The following is a 16,209-nucleotide window of genomic DNA, read 5'->3' as shown; positions in this document are numbered from 1 at the left end:
GGGTCGAACAAGACAACTCTGAGTTGCTAATCCGTTAGCCGCTTCCAGGGAATGAAGGAGAGGTGAAGAACCATGAGATAGTACTCATCTTCTTTCCCCCCATCTTGAAAACCTCTAGTGCCTACCCCTATCACTCTGTTCGCTGCCCCCTGCTATGCGAATCCCTCGACTGCGGAATCCAACCTCCTACCATAAAGGAAGGAGTTGATCGGGTTCAGTAGCCCACCCTAACTAAAAGGTAGGTAGGCGGGCTTTGAAAATGCCTTACTTACACCTTACTGATGATGATCAAAAAGCCCTACTAAGTAGAGGACTAGCGTTGAGTTCCCAATAGTTATGACCTTCTCTTTCTTTCCCGCCTCACCCGAACCATTATTGATACGATGTAGCTGACTGATTCTTGGAAGGGGGGAATGAACCTTAAGACTCTTTTTCCTTAAGCCCTACAAGGTCGAATAGGGGTGCTAGCTATGGCCGGGTCGACTGCGGAGAGCCACTGAACTTCATTCTTTTCTCCGGTTTGAAACCAATCCTGTCCTTCCAGTCGAGCAAGGCCCTTATCCCGGCTTTGAAAGGCGAGGACCAGCTCATGAAAGAATTGAGGGAGAAATAACTTGCAAAATGAAACGTCGTTCCTCAGGCTATCAAGTCCAGTTCCGAAGGCGTCAAGTCATGAAGATCACTTTTCTATATGAATTTCGCACATGACTCCTCATCATGTGTATTCCGAACCACTTTTCGAAAGTTTTTTTATTTTCTCTAGTTCCCGTAATTCGCGAAACTCGTGATGAAGAGGGAAAGTCTTCGAAATCTGGCATCTCGCATCGATTTGTGTGATTTTTTTTTCTTTTTTCTTTCTCCTCTTCTTGGGACTTGCTTTAGGACTGTGTTCGTAATCCTCTATTCCCTCTGTTTGGATCCCACCTTGTTCTCATCGTCATCCATTCTTCTTGTGTTGAGGTCGTCTTCCGAACACTTCCTAAAGCATGCTTCTGTAATACCTTTTCCTACTCCTGAGCTACCATGAGTTTAGAATCTTCATTGAGCTTTATCCGCTTCAATAAGGTATTACACTAGCCTTCTCAATAGCCTTACCAGCTACGTTGGAGGAGAAGTTCTAGCCGCTTCCCCCTTTGCCTATCTTCCTGCTCTGCCAGTATACCTCCTTGCAAACCATCCTTCCCATCCAATTCGGTTAGTCTTCGTAAGAACAAACCGTATGCTTTTGTAATCATGCTATTGTAATGGGCAAGTTCCCTATCTTCATTGCTCAGGGCGAAACTCTGCTTTAACAATATCCTCGGGTTGCAGGATTTTTTTCTTTCTGGCCGCGTAGCCCCTTTGTTAGGAATACCAGAAAATCGAAGATGCAGAGAATACGCTGTTGCTGTTACAGAATATGTTGCATATAGTTGAATAGGTTGTTTTGTTTGCGACGAATACGCTCTTTGACACATCTATTATATAGATGCCCAAAGGAGGATGCTAGTGAGTTGTTAAGGAACTTCTTTCTCTAAGACTGACTATTGCTATTAGTAACAGTCTTGAGGCCCTTACTCCACTTATCTCTCTAGATGCGGCCGGTCTTTGGACTTTTTGATAAAAGCGCCAAAGCCATCGAAAGGTAACTGATGCAAAGAAGGAGCTGTTCTCTTTTCACGAATCCAACTGACATAGGGGCAAGATCTTGACTATTTAAGGTATCCCAATTCGATTAGCTCTGACACTAGGAATAGTTAGTCTGTAAGACCTATAGGGCAATTAGACTGAACATGGCATGTCTGACTGATTGACCTCTATAAGCCAAGGAACTTCTTGCATTGCACATAGGGAAGGTGTGGAGCGGTTTTTTATCTTATCATTGCCCTAAAGCTTGGAACTGAACTGCAGTATATATATAAGTAAGGATATTGCTCAGAGTTAGCAGTCGAAGGGAGTTTGAAGTGTGAAGGAATTACCGGTGCGCACAGAGAAGGAGCTGTGAGGGAGAGAATATAGAGAATACGCCCTTGACTATACGGAGGATAAGGAATTAGGCAGCTTAGGGACTGATTTCCTTTCTTATCTTATTGTTGAGACAGGAAAGCAGGCAAAGTCAAGCAGTCAAGCGGGTCGGCATCTATCTGCAGTAGGAGTAGGACGTAGCGCATAAGAGGGTCTTAGGAATCGATCTAGATGCCTAGAAGAGGATGCTATCGAATGCGCTCTTGTCGCAATTGAATCAATAGTAAAGATACCCACGATTTTGACTGCCACAGAAGGAGCTCTTACTATTTTCGCCTTTTTCGCTGCTCTAGATGCTATCGAATCGGAGTTTCCTGGAGGGACTAATAGAGGGAGAAATCAGATTGATGTAGAGAGGAGTAGGAATTTTTTGGACTACAAGATCAAGCCAGATTATAGAACAGGACCTAATAAGTAACATTCCATCCTTTCTTGAATCGTAGCTCTCTCACTTAACCTGACCTGCCTACCACTTAGAGGATTTTTCACCTGTGTCTCTTCGTGCGGCAATGTTGACGCACCACCCTTGGGGTTCATACAAATCAAAATGACTGGAGATGTCATTATGGAACCAGGCCACCAATAGATCGGTGAGGCTTCGTTTTATGATTTATTCTGTAGGATCTAATCATGATCACTCCGAGCAAACCCTGCCTGGATAACCACTATGCTGAACTTCTAAAACCGACGCTCGAGGATTCGCTTGCCTTGCCTTACTAGCAAATGTGTAGATTGTTCAATTGGTGAAGTATACAATCATAGAGCCCCTCCCAAGACCCGACTTAACACTCACTTAATGTTCTCCGCTCAATCCTCTCAAAGGGCGAGGGCACTTCAGCTCTAGTCTCACCTCCTTATAGAAGAATGGAGCCTTTTTTCTTCGATTCGATGAGGTTGCCTGAATTGGTCTAAGATTCAGGGCTGTTTATTCCGTCAGGTGTTTGCCTCTATGGGCGGATAGGCTATAGAGGATCTATCGGCCTACAATAGGAGATAGAGGCATTGTAGCGAGCCTCACTAATACGCATCTAAGGGAGGTAGGGACTACTAATGGACTAACTATCATGAACGAAGTGAGGGAAGGAGTCTAGACCACAAGCCTAGTGTACTATAAGGGTACGGAACTCCAGGATATACTCTCGTTATTACCGTACCGACTAAATTAAGGGACATCTCGATCTCAGGGACGACCCATATTCCAGGACCATACAAACCTGTTACATGAAATGCGCCAAAGCCAAAGCAAGATTTGTTCTTTGAGAGCGATTAGGAGATCATCAGAAGCCCCTTCCAAGCCAAGGCGATCTAATGATCGTAGGAGCTTTGCCCCTTGGAGAGTTGTCGGTTCTAACTTCTGCAAAATGCGCATAAGTTCAAGCTCTACCTCCGCTCGACGGGATCTAATAGTGCATCTGTCAGGAAGGAATTGTGGAGGGATCCCTCGTGTTGTAGTTACATGGTATGGCTAACGCTCCTTAGAGGACAGATCTGCTTCTAATTCACTTGCCATTACTTCATCAAGACCATGAATACGAGCAATGCCTTCGCCTACTTGAAGTACGGTGCCGGTATTCGCAATCTTTACTTATCTATATATTGTTAAAGGGGCCAGGCCAGGTTTTGTTTCTACTTACCGCCCTATCCCCGCTTGGATGGAGGGAGTGGAGAAGGCCTGCTCGCTGAGCTCGGCAGGAAATCTTATCTAGGACCCGATGCTTCGTCTCTTGTTGCTACTTCGGCGGATGCACTTTGTCTAGGAAGGTATCGAAGGTCGACGTTTTTAGCAGCAAGAGATTGGTGCTAGAGGAAGGGCCCTCCTCTTGTGCAATTAGTGAGTTGAGTAAAGTAATAGTAATAAGAACTGTGTCGTGTAACTTCATTCAAAAATGTCCGATTAGACTTTCCGCGGGGTAGCAAAGGAAACTTGCTGAATCAACTCCTTGGAATCGGAGGCCTGACTGAGGGTCGATCCTATGGTAACCTCAACCTAGGAATGCCTGTTTCACTTCCTTGACAGCCTGGTAAGGTACGTGCTATCGGTTCAACTCTTGCCAGTTAGTTTTGCGTATCAGTTCCTTGCTTTCCTTCCCCAGCTTGAAGTTCAGTTCCAAGCCTTAGGTCTGTCGGGTACTTACCACTTCACTACTGGGGAAGAAGAGTCCCCTACCCCACGGAGGATCATGGCACTCCCGAACCCCGTTTTACACCTCGGACCCAAAGAACTGCACTGCTGCTGGCCGAGTCACTCCTTGCTCTTTGCTTTTTTTGTGATGGCATGCTTCTTTAATTCAATCTTTCATTTCATTCAATCATCGAAAGATTGAGCCTGTGTTCAATTATCGTGACTTACCAATCCATCTGTCTATCCTTTTCCTGTGTTAAGGTCTAGTGGTCATTCCTCGCCCTCGATCAAAAAACCAACTTCATTAGTCGTCTGTATTTCCTCCTTATGGTGTTCAGTGGCTCGACTGGACCCACGTCCTTTCGAAATCATCCATCCATCCCATCCGAAAAAACCGAAATCTTCCTACTCGAACAATAAGTCCTTTTGTTTACAAGTCTTCTTTATATAGTAATTCGACCTATTGCTCGCCTTTTTCTTCTTTATCCTTACGAACCGAACCATAGAGGTTGACTCCCGTCTTTGCAAAAGACGACAAATGAGATCTCAGACCATGAGTCTGAGGCTATGTCTTGCAGACTTGCTCAAGTAGGAATAAGAGCATTGGGGAAGGGCTGCAGTTGTCGATTCTAAGCAAATGGTTTTATGTGAAGAAGAGGTGGTCACTTTTATAAAGAATCTGATCCCGTTACGGTTGGGAAAGCAAGTGCCATCCGAGAGTCTGCTTTGTCTTCTGCGGGAACTATTTTATCTAAAGGTAGTAAAGTGATGCCAGAGGAGAGAGAATTGCTTTTTTGAAAAAGCGTAAAAATAAGCTCTTGCTCATGAAGCCCTTTCAGGTGCAGATGAATAAATATGCCGTTTAGCTTTGGACTACTTGGCCTACGACCGAAAGATCCTATCCAATAGGCTGAGGAAAAATAAATAGAAACCCTTATCTTATGAGTGTACCGATGCCATCAGGAGGATCAACGAAAAGGTAAAGAAAACTACTTTGTTCAGTTCAGTAAAGTTGACCGTCTTCCATGCATAGCTGTGCCCGGCCGATGCATTCCATTATTGCTGCATTTAACTGGAGGAGACGGATGATGAGGATTCATCGACATCTCGGAGGAACTGGGATTAGATGATAGGCTATGATCAGATTTTTTTTGCCTGCATCTTGGATTGAAGGGGAGAATTTGATATATCTGATCCATGCATAATATCATGAAAAATGGATACAAATTTTTGACTGCTACTTAGTATCGGCAATGGGTGTCTTACCATATATTAATGGCATAAACAATCCTTTGACGAGCTTTCTCGTTAACAAAGAAAAACATCTTTCAAAGAGGAAGAGACTTCACCAATGGCTGTAATGGATTGCAAATCCCCATTTGCAGTATGAATTTGTATATTGCCATTATAGTGTTTGACATTAGAATGATTCTTGGAGGAATGGGTCATATGGTTTGAGGCTGCAGAATCAAAGAGCCAAAGGTTTGAAGGAGATTTACCATCACCAGTAAGTCTAAGAGCTGAAAAAATAGAGAAGATCATTTGTTGAACCATTTCAGGTGTTAGAAAACCAGAGGCAGCAACTGTAGTTGAAGAAGTTTGTGAAGACATCGTTGCATTAGAGAGAGAATCCAAAGAATCAGAAGCTGGAGAACTAACAATAGCTTGAAATGCTCTTTGATTGCGATTTTGTGGTCGCATCAGACATGTTGTGATGATGTGCTCTTTCTCCTTGCAGTAATTTCAAAATTTCTTCTGACAGTGAGTTGCAATATGGCCAATTCCTTACAACTGCAACATTTAACATTCCTCATATCTCGACCTTTCGCTTCCCATTTGCTGCATAGGCAATATTTTGAGAACCTGTGGAAGCCTTCTGTTGTTCCATAACTGCCTGTGTAAAGCAGCGCTGTTCCCCTCACAAAAGCTCACTCAAACAAGTATCCAAAGATGGTGTAGGAGATTGGCTCATTAAGTTAGAGTGAACAATTTCAAAATCTGGATGCAATTTCATCAGAAACTGATCTCTCTTGCCTATTTCATTGACCTTTTGAATAGCAAACAATGACTCCATAGGAACTTTGGCATACACAATATCAGAGTATTCAGTCCACAAATTAATAAAACCATAGTAGTATTCTTGAATAGACAAGCTCTCTTGATTGTAGTTTGCAATATCAAATTCCAATTAAAACCTTCTAGCATCATTCTCTTGGTTATAAACCCGTTTCAAATAATCCCACATACCTTTGGCTGTTTTATAGGGGCAGTGATTCAAAATTATGTGGGATTCCGTAGTTCCCAAAATTCAACTCCTAATGCGTGCATCCTTCATCTCCCACTCTGCTACTTTAGCACTGCCAGTAAGTCTAGAATCAGACCCATCAAGGTGTCCCTGTAGTTCTTTGCCTTCGAAAAATGTTTGGAATTGAAATTCCCAAGTAAAATAATTCTTTCCTGAAAAATAGATGCAAGAAGACTTAGATTTTTCAAAAGACATGTTGAACAAAGAAAGATTATGCAACAAAATTATGCCACTCTGAAGCTCGAAGAAATTACAGAACCAATTCTATAATGTCCAGTACCAAGAAGACAAGAGAATCACGAAAAAAATGGCTAGGCTCTAATACCATGTCATTATATAGAAAAGAGATTAATTACAACAATTAAGACTCCTTAATCTAAACATGCAATAAATATAATATAGCCTAACTATGGAAAATACATTTTAAAATCAAATCTCTATTTACAGCAATATATACTGGAGATAGGCTGTCATCGATAGCTGGCTTTGACACAGACTTCTTTCCAAATATTTAAAGTATCATTGGGCAAATCTAGATTAACTAGTTAGCTTGATTGGCTTGGCTTAGTTTTGAGCAGATTAGCAGGCATTTTTGACTTGATGGGCTCAGGAAGATCTTAATTTCTTGACCCAATACATGACAACTTCAAATGATGGAATTCCTCTAATTATCTAATATTGTATCCAAACAAGCATATTCTCTAGCCGTAGTTCTCGAATCTAAGTGTGTTATCCTTCTGTGGAAATCTCTACTATTTTATTAAGAGAGGCTTCTGTTGTGGTTGAAATATGGCCTGAGGGTGATCACGCCGGAGGAAGCCGAGAAGACGCCGGCCGAGACGGAAAAAAGGGGAGAAAGGGAGCCATGTCCTGCGCTCCAGGGTACCTACACAAAGTCTTGGCTGAAGATTCCGGCAAAGGCCCTCCGATGACTAAGTTAGCAGAGTATTTTGAAAAAAAAATGTCCCCGAGTGTTTTTGATATGGTTTATTTATAGTCCTCACAAGGGTACCTAGGTGGTTAAGGTATGGTCTATCCTCATCGTAAGAGGAGATGGTCTTGGTCAGGTGGTGTGTAGCCAAGGCTAGGGCTCACTTGGGGCACACGGTTTGGGCGGTCCTTGTGCATGGTATGGTGTTGGCCGGTGTGGCAAAGTATGGCTCTTGGCAAGTGTGGCAGGATATGGCTCTTGGCAACAAGCCATGGTCCTTGGTTGGCATGTCATGGCGTGGTCAGCAAGTCAGGATGTTCGGTCATATGTGCGAGCGTGGGCGCACGCGCGGGTCGTCGGGCAGGCTTGGAGGCCGCGACATGTGTTTGGTGAGATCAGCTCGACTTTTGGCGGGGGCTGAGGTCGGCTGGGCCTCTGGCCGAGGTCGGCTCGGCCTTCGGCGGGGTCCGAAATCGGGCTGGCTCTTAGTGGGACTGAGGCCTGCTCGACTCTGAGGTTTGCTCGGCAGGAATTGGGTGGTTCCACGCTAGAGCAAGACGATCCATTTTGCCTCTCATCAGCTTCAAAGATTCTGGATGAGATTTACTTTCTAAACTAACAAGTTGATACAAGCTGCTCCTATCTGCATGTTGCAATTTTCACAATCATTCAAGTACGCGCCCCCCCCCCCCCCCCCCCCCCCAATTCTCTCTTCCTATCTCTCTATGTTTGTGTCGCTTTTGTCATATTGGTTCTCTTTCCCTCTGCTATCTTTCTTGGTCTTTCTCTCTCTCTCTCTCTCTCCAGCGCCATAAGTGAGACCACTTACACTAGCCCATCCCTATGTCTCTTCCTTTACAAAACCTCCCTCAAGACATCACCTAAACCCCAAGCCCTAACCTCTCTTTCTTTTTATTAGACCAGGAGAGGTTAATCCCCACTTGCTATCTATTCCCACCCTACACCATCTAGACTAGAGCCTAGGTCCAAGCAAACTAAGTCCGAGCTCGCGGAATCATGGCTTTGCCAATAAAAGGTTGATGCGAGAGCCAATGCCGCTTCGAATCGAACCCAATTACCATTCGAGCGATCGTTTAGCAGTCTAAGCGCCTAACAAAAAATTTCCCGGTTCTGAAAGTTAACAAATGAAGGCTAATCTGCTTAACTTGGTGCTGGCCTTTGACTTTATTGCAAGGTTGGGCCTAAAGTTTCAAATATCAAGCCAAATCGAGGGTTGGTTGGGTTCAAAAAAGAACTGTGCGCCTTGGACTGGGATGTGGCTCAATTAAAAAGAACCCAATTATCCAAGCCTAGAAATATAGAGTTCTAATTTGGCATTCATATCCAACCACAAAAGGATCTAGAGAATATAGGAAGATGAGCAACTCTTTAACATTTGGAGCCAGGTTCTAGATGAGCATATGAATTTGTATGCTCTTAAGAAATTGAGAAGCAATTATACACCTACATACATATTCTTTGAACTCAAATTCATGGAAAGAGCCCTACTTTATAAGGCAGAGGTCGTTGACATCAATCACTGCATCATCGTCCCTTAGGTTAGCTAAGAAAATCTTGGGCTCTCATTCCGCTCTTGTAGCATCCAGAATTGTGCTCGTATCCTAAAAGCCTCCACCTTCTGGTTTTTTTAAGATGAACTTTGATGGTAGCATTGAGCAAGGTGGATGCAGTAGCGGTGCTGGGTTTGTCATCAGAGATCAGGAGGCCAGATTAATGACGGCCAGGGTTCGGCGGATTTTCGATTAGTCCATCGTCGGTGCCGAGATCAGAGCCGCTTGAGTGGGAGTCTCCTATGCTAGGCAGGTGCTTGGTGCGGACAGTATTATCCTTGAGAGAGATTTAGCCACGGTGATCGAGTAGATCCAGGATCTAGATTGTGCTGCCAGTGGGATGCGGCTGCTTCACGACATCTGTAGTTTTTGGGTGAGTGCGCCTCCCATCAGGCTATTTATGTTTACAGAGAAGTAAATAGTATTGCGGATTGGGTGGCATTCTATATGGCTCATCACTCCGGCTATTTTATCTGGAAGAACCACGTCTCTAGTCCATATTCCTTACAATTTTTTCTCCTTTCTGACTTTATAGGCTATACCATACTCGTTGTACGTAAGTCGCGGATGTACCAATATATATATATATATATATATATATATATATATATATATATATATATATATTCATCAATTAATATGGGGAATCGTTCTTTTGCGCGAAGTATACAACCCCGGTCCCCCTCTCTCGCATATTTTGTGTGCTTAAAAAGCAAAATAGTTGAGTTGAACTGGAAAAAAAATAGACAACGGGCTTCCCATGATGAACCACTCATTCTCACCTTCCGCCACCCAGACCCAGCCACGGCCTCCGCTATCCATAAACCACGCCCACCTCGCCGCCCTCCTCCAACTCTGCCAAACCCCCCGCGAGCTGAACCAAATCCACGCCGCCTCCATCAAAACCGGCCTCTTCCCCCACTCTCCCGCCTTCTCCTCCCGCCTCCTCGCCCTCCACTCCCGCCCCGTCCTCGCCACCCTCGACGAAGCCCGCTCCGTCCTCGCCCGAATCCCCCACCCCACCGCCTTCTCCTGGAACGCCCTCATCAAGCGCTGCGTCGAAGAACACCACTCCCACACCGCCCTTGCCCTCTTCTCCGACATGCTTCGACGGTCCTCCGCCGCCCCCGACAACTTCACCCTCCCCTGCGTGATCAAAGGGTGCGCTCGGTTGAATGCCGTCCAAGAAGGGAAGCAGATCCATGGGTTGATTCTGAAGCTGGGTTTCGGCCCGGATGGCTTCGTTCAAAGTAGTTTGGTCAGCTTCTACTGTAAATGTGGCGACTTGGTCTCTGCCAGGGAGGTGTTCGATAGAATTTCGTGTAGAGATTTGGTTACTTGGAATTCGATGGTTGACGGGTACGCGAGGAATGGCCAGATTGAGGTGGCGAGGGGGTTGTTTGATGAAATGCCGGAAAGGGATTTGTTCTCATGGGCATCATTGATCAATGGGTACTCGAAATGCGGGGAAACTACAATTGCTCGAGAGATTTTTGAACAGATGCCCGAGAAGAATGTGGTCTCTTGCAATGCGATGATTGATGGGTACATGAAAAATGGGGACTTTGAATCTGCTAGAGAGTTGTTTGATCGGATGCCCATGAAGAATGTCATCACTTGGAACACGATGATCACAGGGTTTGATAAGAATGGGCGTTTTAAAGAAGCTCTTTCTGTTTATGAGAGGGTGCTTGCAGCAGGACTTGTTCCGAATATGGTGACATTGGTTAGCGTCCTTTCAGCTGTCTCTGGGTTAGCTCTGCTCGAAAGGGGCCGGTCAGTTCATAGTTACATTAGGCAGAATGGATTTAGGGTAGATGGTGTTCTTGGAACTTGTCTTATAGATATGTATTCGAAGTGTGGCAGCATTGAGAGTGCTCTCTCCGTTTTCGAGGAGATTCACAGAAGGAAGTTGGGGCATTGGACTGCGATGATCATGGGCTTAGGAATGCATGGTATGGCTAATGATGCTATACAGTTATTCATGGAGATGCAGAGAGTTGGAATAAGACCCCATTCTATAGCATTTGTTGGAGTGCTGAGTGCCTGTAGTCATGCGGGAATGGTGGATGAAGGGCGTCAGTATTTTGATCTCATGAGCAAGGAATATGGTATAAAGCCAACAGTCGAACACTATGGTTCTCTGGTGGACCTCCTCTGTCGAGTTGGGCGTCTAAAAGAGGCGAGAGATGTGATAGACCAGATGCCCATGAGACCAAACGAGATAATTTGGATGAATTTACTTAGCGGATGCAGGAAATATGGAAAAGTTGAGCTTGGTGAATTTGCTGCTAAGCGTGCGATTGAACTGGCACCTGAGGCTTCTGGGTGCTATGTCCTTCTCTCCAACATATATGCTTCTGCTGGCCTCTGGGACAGTGTCTCGAAGATGAGGGGTCTGATGAAGGAAAGAGGAGTTAGAAAGGATCCAGGTTCTAGCATGGTAGAACATGGAGGTGTGGTTCATGAGTTTGCTGTGGGGGATACTTCTCACCCCCAGACTGAAGCAATCTATAATAAACTGAATGAGATGGGTAAAAGATTGAAATGTGCAGGATACATTCCTGACACCTCACAAGTTCTGTTGTGTATAGAAGAGAGAGATAAAGAAGCAGAGTTGGCTCTCCATAGTGAGAGATTGGCAATTGCTTTTGGTCTTATAAATGCGGAACAAGGGTCGCCGATCCGAGTTGTAAAAAACTTGCGAGTTTGTAATGATTGCCATAATGTGACAAAGCTACTTTCGGGTTTTTATGAACGTGAAATAATTGTTAGGGACAATAGCCGCTTCCACCATTTCAAAAAGGGAACATGCTCATGCATGGATTACTGGTGATTTTTCTACTGCTATGACTGTATTTAATCCTACATAAGGTGCAAGTGACATTGGGCTATCTTTAATAAAAGTTGGAGAATTTTTTGCAACGAATGTTGTAGCACCGACATCTGCTATCATATAAAGATCACTTGCTTTGATAATATAAATCAGGTAAGTGATAGAAGAATGGCAAGATTCGCTGACCTTAAAAGTAAGAAAGCGGATGAGTCAAAGGACCACAAAATAATGTGGATGTACATTTTTTGCAGTTTGGGGGCAAAAAACAGATTAAATACATAGGAGAATTTGATGAATCAGGGATGGTCTTTTACTAATGGTTGTGTGCTGTATAGTAACACTTCAGAAACATCTGCTTTATTTTCTTCTATATTGTCCCTTCTCCAAGAGTTGGTGCTGCATTAGATCCTCTGCGTTTCTGCGGTCAACCTGCTAGCCTCGCTTTTCTTTGGACTAAATGAAAAAATCATGGAGTTAAAAGGTTTCTTCAACCAGCTTGGCATCACTTAGTTCAACTGTCACTTGAGCATTTGGAAGAAGCATAATGCTCATATTTTCCTAAAGAAACACTCTTCCTGCCTATGTTTTAAGATTGGCTATGAGGCTTCTCAAGGATTTATCTGCGCGCTCTGCAATGAGAAGCAGATGAACAAGCTAACTATCAAGGTTCATGCAGAACCAAAGCCAGATTCACTACAGAGTAGCAAAGAGAATACTCAATACATTCACGGCATGAAAGAGTTCGGCATATGCTACAAACCCAACTGACAGTGATTTGGCTGGATCAATGAACGACAAAAAAAGCACTTCAGTCTCTATGCTTGCGCTAGGATCTGAAATTTTCTCATGGGCATCGAAGAAACATGACACAGTGGCATAGTCATCAGCTGAAGCAGAATATGTTGCAACAGTAAGCTCGACTTTTCAAGCAATGTGGCTTAGAAGAATACTTGCAGACATCGGAGAGCTATAGAAAGAGTTTACTGAGATATTCGGCAGCAACAATCAGCAATCACAATGGCAAAAATTCATGTGTTTCACAACAGGATGGAGCATATTGCAATCAAATATCACTTCTTGCAAGGATCAACTACAAACAGGGAGATTGTGCTAAAATACTGCAAGACAAAGGAGCAGGTTGCGGACATCTTTACAAAAGCATCGAGACAGCTAAAATTCAAGATTTTATGGGACATGCTTGGAGTATCGAAAAAGTAAATTAAGGAGGGTTAAAATATTAATATACTTTTTGCAGGATAAAATAAACAAAAAAAGTAAAAAAAAATCAAAAATATATCTGGAGCTTACTCAAATGATCTTGATATTTATAGTAGTCTCTAAAAACTTGATAAAAAATTATTATATCTAGAAAGCATCAAAACGTGGTGCTATGTTTGGAGTCCTGTACGTAAACTCGCATGGAGCTTCAGTTACAAATGTGTGACCAATTTACTTGTTTGGATGCTTGCAACTTAAATTACAAAGTTAAGTTGGATGGCTGCAACTTAAATTGTAGAGTAAGTTGAGTTTTGCTTGTCCTGCAATTTAGGGTTGTCTTGCAGTAGGTTGACTTGTGGTTAAAATGGTCATAAGACAAGTTACAGCAGCTCGACTATATATTTTAATTATTTTTTTTTCCTATTCTATTTCAATTAAAATCTTAGCACCACACTCTATGTCATCGCGTCCCTCTTGTCTAGTGCCCCATTTTGACCTTGTCCCATTAGACCTCACTGGTTGCGCCTAGCCATCTCCGTAATCTCTTCTTTCCCTTTCCCTTTCCTCTCCTGCCCCATTCTTGAGTCCTTCCCTGCCACCATCCTTAATGCCTCCTTAGGTCTCCCACCTTTGGACGCCCTACGGCTACCTCATCTATCTTGACCTTTATTGCAACAACTTCCTTTTTACCCTCTCCTCATCTTCTCCTAGGTCTCCTAGGTCTCCTTTTTACCCGCTCCTCAACTTCCTCTTGGTTGCCCTCATTTGCTGTGCTGCCCTCCTCCTTCACCCCATCTCCTCATTCGTCATCACTATCCACATGTTCCACCACTACACTGTTATGCACTATCTTTGGCTCCTTGCCCCCATCTCCTTCACCTTCTCCGCCTTTCTCAAGGCCTGCACCATTGCATGCTCCTTACCAATGGGCGTCTAGGTCCATACCTATGCCCTTGACACTGATAATTTTGATACCAACCTCTTCATTCAAAATACCCTTTATCTCTGTAACAACTCAGGACCTCACCCAAAATGGCTAGCCGGAAGTTATTGTTTGGATTCCTTGATCCTGTATAAGTACCCAAGATCTACCCAGCGAATAACCGATGTGGGACTAAACACACGCCCGCACGGATCCTCACATACTCCCCTCGTTCAAGCCCTGACGTCCTCGTCAGGCTAAGGGTTCAAATCCATTCAAATCTAATCACAAACACCACGATCGGTCCGTGGTCAACCCTAATGGATCCGTGCTGCAGTGTCCCCTAGTCCACATAAGTTATGAGGACGTCAGGCTAAGGGTTCAAATCCATTCAAATCTAATCACAAACACCACGATCGGTCCGTGGTCAACCCTAATGGATCCGTGCTGCAGTGTCCCCTAGTCCACATAAGTTATGGGCCGGGTCCGCTCTGATACCATTTGTAACAACCCAGAACCTCACCCAAAATGGCTAGCCGAAAGGTATTATTTGAGTTCCTTGATCCTGTATAAGTACCCAAGATCTACCCAGCGAATAACCGATGTGGGACTAAACACACGCCCGCACGGATCCTCACAATCTCTATGTACATCAAGTGCTTCGACATGATGTCCACTTGCAAGGTGTTTGAAGGAATGTCTGTTAGCAATACCATATCTTGGGCTTTGTTGATCCTTGCCTATATCAAGACGTAGGACATAGACTCCATTGAGGGGCTTTTCAAGAGGGCCCTAGTGAAGGACATAGTGCCATGGACTACCATGGTCATGAGGTGAGGTAAGGCCACACCCTCTCTCCTCTCCATCTTTTTCGTTTCATCTTTATTTTGCCCAAACTCTTCTCTAAATACAAGAAGTGAACTTTCTTCTAAGTCAACTAATGCAATTTAAGTTGTAAAGCTACTTGAGCTGCAGTGCAACTTTAATTATAAAGCTCCAACGAAGCATAGAAAAACTAGTTGACCAATATCCTCCAACTAGAATGTAGTTAAGTGCCCCAACCACCAATCAAATAAAATCTTTTTTTGTCTTCATATACCAGCTCTTTTTACCTTGAAAACTATTTTATCTTGGTCCAACTACTCTTATTAATTAAAGTAGACCTTTTTCTCTTTGTAAATATGAAAAAGGAATAGCGCATCGTAGAGCAAGGTGAAATGATGGATGAAGTTTTTCCAGCAATTACCAGACAAAGAAAGATGTACTCTCACCAACAAAAGAAAAAGGAAAGATGTGCAACATCTACTTTACTCCAGTCAATCTCTGTATTCCCAATCATGTCCTACTGGGAGGCAAAATTTCAAGATCACACATGCTATGATCACAAGTGCAAGATGGGTCATGTTTCACGGGCTCAGCCCAACTAAAACATAGAAGCAGCCCCAACAGTCACAGCCACGAGTCTTGCATTCTCTTGCTTGAACAATTCACAACCCCAAATAAAAAACTAGTATGGTTAATCCAACTGATGAAGACAAACACACAAACTTTAAAACTACACAAGGCAATTTCTTGATTCAAAATAATCATAAAATTTCATGTCATCAATTAAGATATCTTTAGTTTTATCTACATGAGTATAATGTTAAAACAAGATCAAGCTCTTACGCTAAATCTTGGCCAAAATATATACAAAATATTTACCATATCTCAATTCACGAACAGGGGGCCTGAGAAGAAAACTGGCAAGAAGCTATTAGAGAAATAAGCTTATCATATTTTTAGCAACCTGAAGCCACATGTTGTTGCCTCATTGGTGTGAGTGACCTTGCAAGTGGAAGGGGCACATGTGCTCTCACTACAGTCCCATTCTCCATGTATTCCTTCAATAATTAATATATATATATTTAGGAAATTAAACATGAATATTTTCTTTCTTTTGAGATAATAACATCTTCCAGTTATTTTGTCACAAACATCTTATCCACTTGAAAGAGCCACACAAAGATGTAAGCAACAGGAATATCGAGATATTAAATTTGGATAGTGAAGAAGCATATACAGAAATCATTTTAAATGGATAATGAGATGGGAAGCAATGTACAAAAAAGTATTATGCATAAATCACGGCTTTTGATTATATAAAGATGTGTGCATACATTGGTGGCTCGTTGCAGTTCCAAGCGTAGGCTAATTTCTGACAGCATAACAACATGACCTATCTGTCATTATGATCTGGAAGGACTTCAAATGCCATTCTTCTCATAGGCAAATTAATACAGGAGTACTTGTCATCGGGG

General features: G+C 43.3%; 2 protein-coding genes across 2 annotated transcripts in view; one reads left to right on the top strand and one right to left on the bottom strand.

Moving 5' to 3' along the window:
- The first annotated feature begins 9,696 nt into the window (after nucleotides 1-9,696).
- LOC103699623 (pentatricopeptide repeat-containing protein At1g08070, chloroplastic-like) lies at nucleotides 9,697-11,769 on the top strand. The gene has a single exon (XM_008781638.4). The coding sequence runs from the start codon at nucleotides 9,697-9,699 to the stop codon at nucleotides 11,767-11,769; it is 2,073 nt and encodes a 690-aa protein (XP_008779860.3).
- A 241-nt stretch (nucleotides 11,770-12,010) lies between these two features.
- The window catches only part of LOC120108439 (GTPase HflX-like), a gene marked incomplete at its 5' end in the record, with an annotated part of 48,924 nt that continues 44,725 nt past the window's right edge, over nucleotides 12,011-16,209 (bottom strand). Inside the window, one exon of the mRNA XM_039122048.1 lies at nucleotides 12,011-12,887. Coding sequence (XP_038977976.1) covers nucleotides 12,840-12,887 — 48 coding nt within the window. The remainder of the gene's footprint in view (nucleotides 12,888-16,209) is intronic.

The sequence above is a fragment of the Phoenix dactylifera genome, unplaced genomic scaffold (genome assembly GCF_009389715.1).
Source record: "Phoenix dactylifera cultivar Barhee BC4 unplaced genomic scaffold, palm_55x_up_171113_PBpolish2nd_filt_p 001333F, whole genome shotgun sequence".
NCBI lineage: Eukaryota > Viridiplantae > Streptophyta > Magnoliopsida > Arecales > Arecaceae > Phoenix > Phoenix dactylifera.
This window is presented reverse-complemented; position numbering and strand designations above follow the sequence as displayed.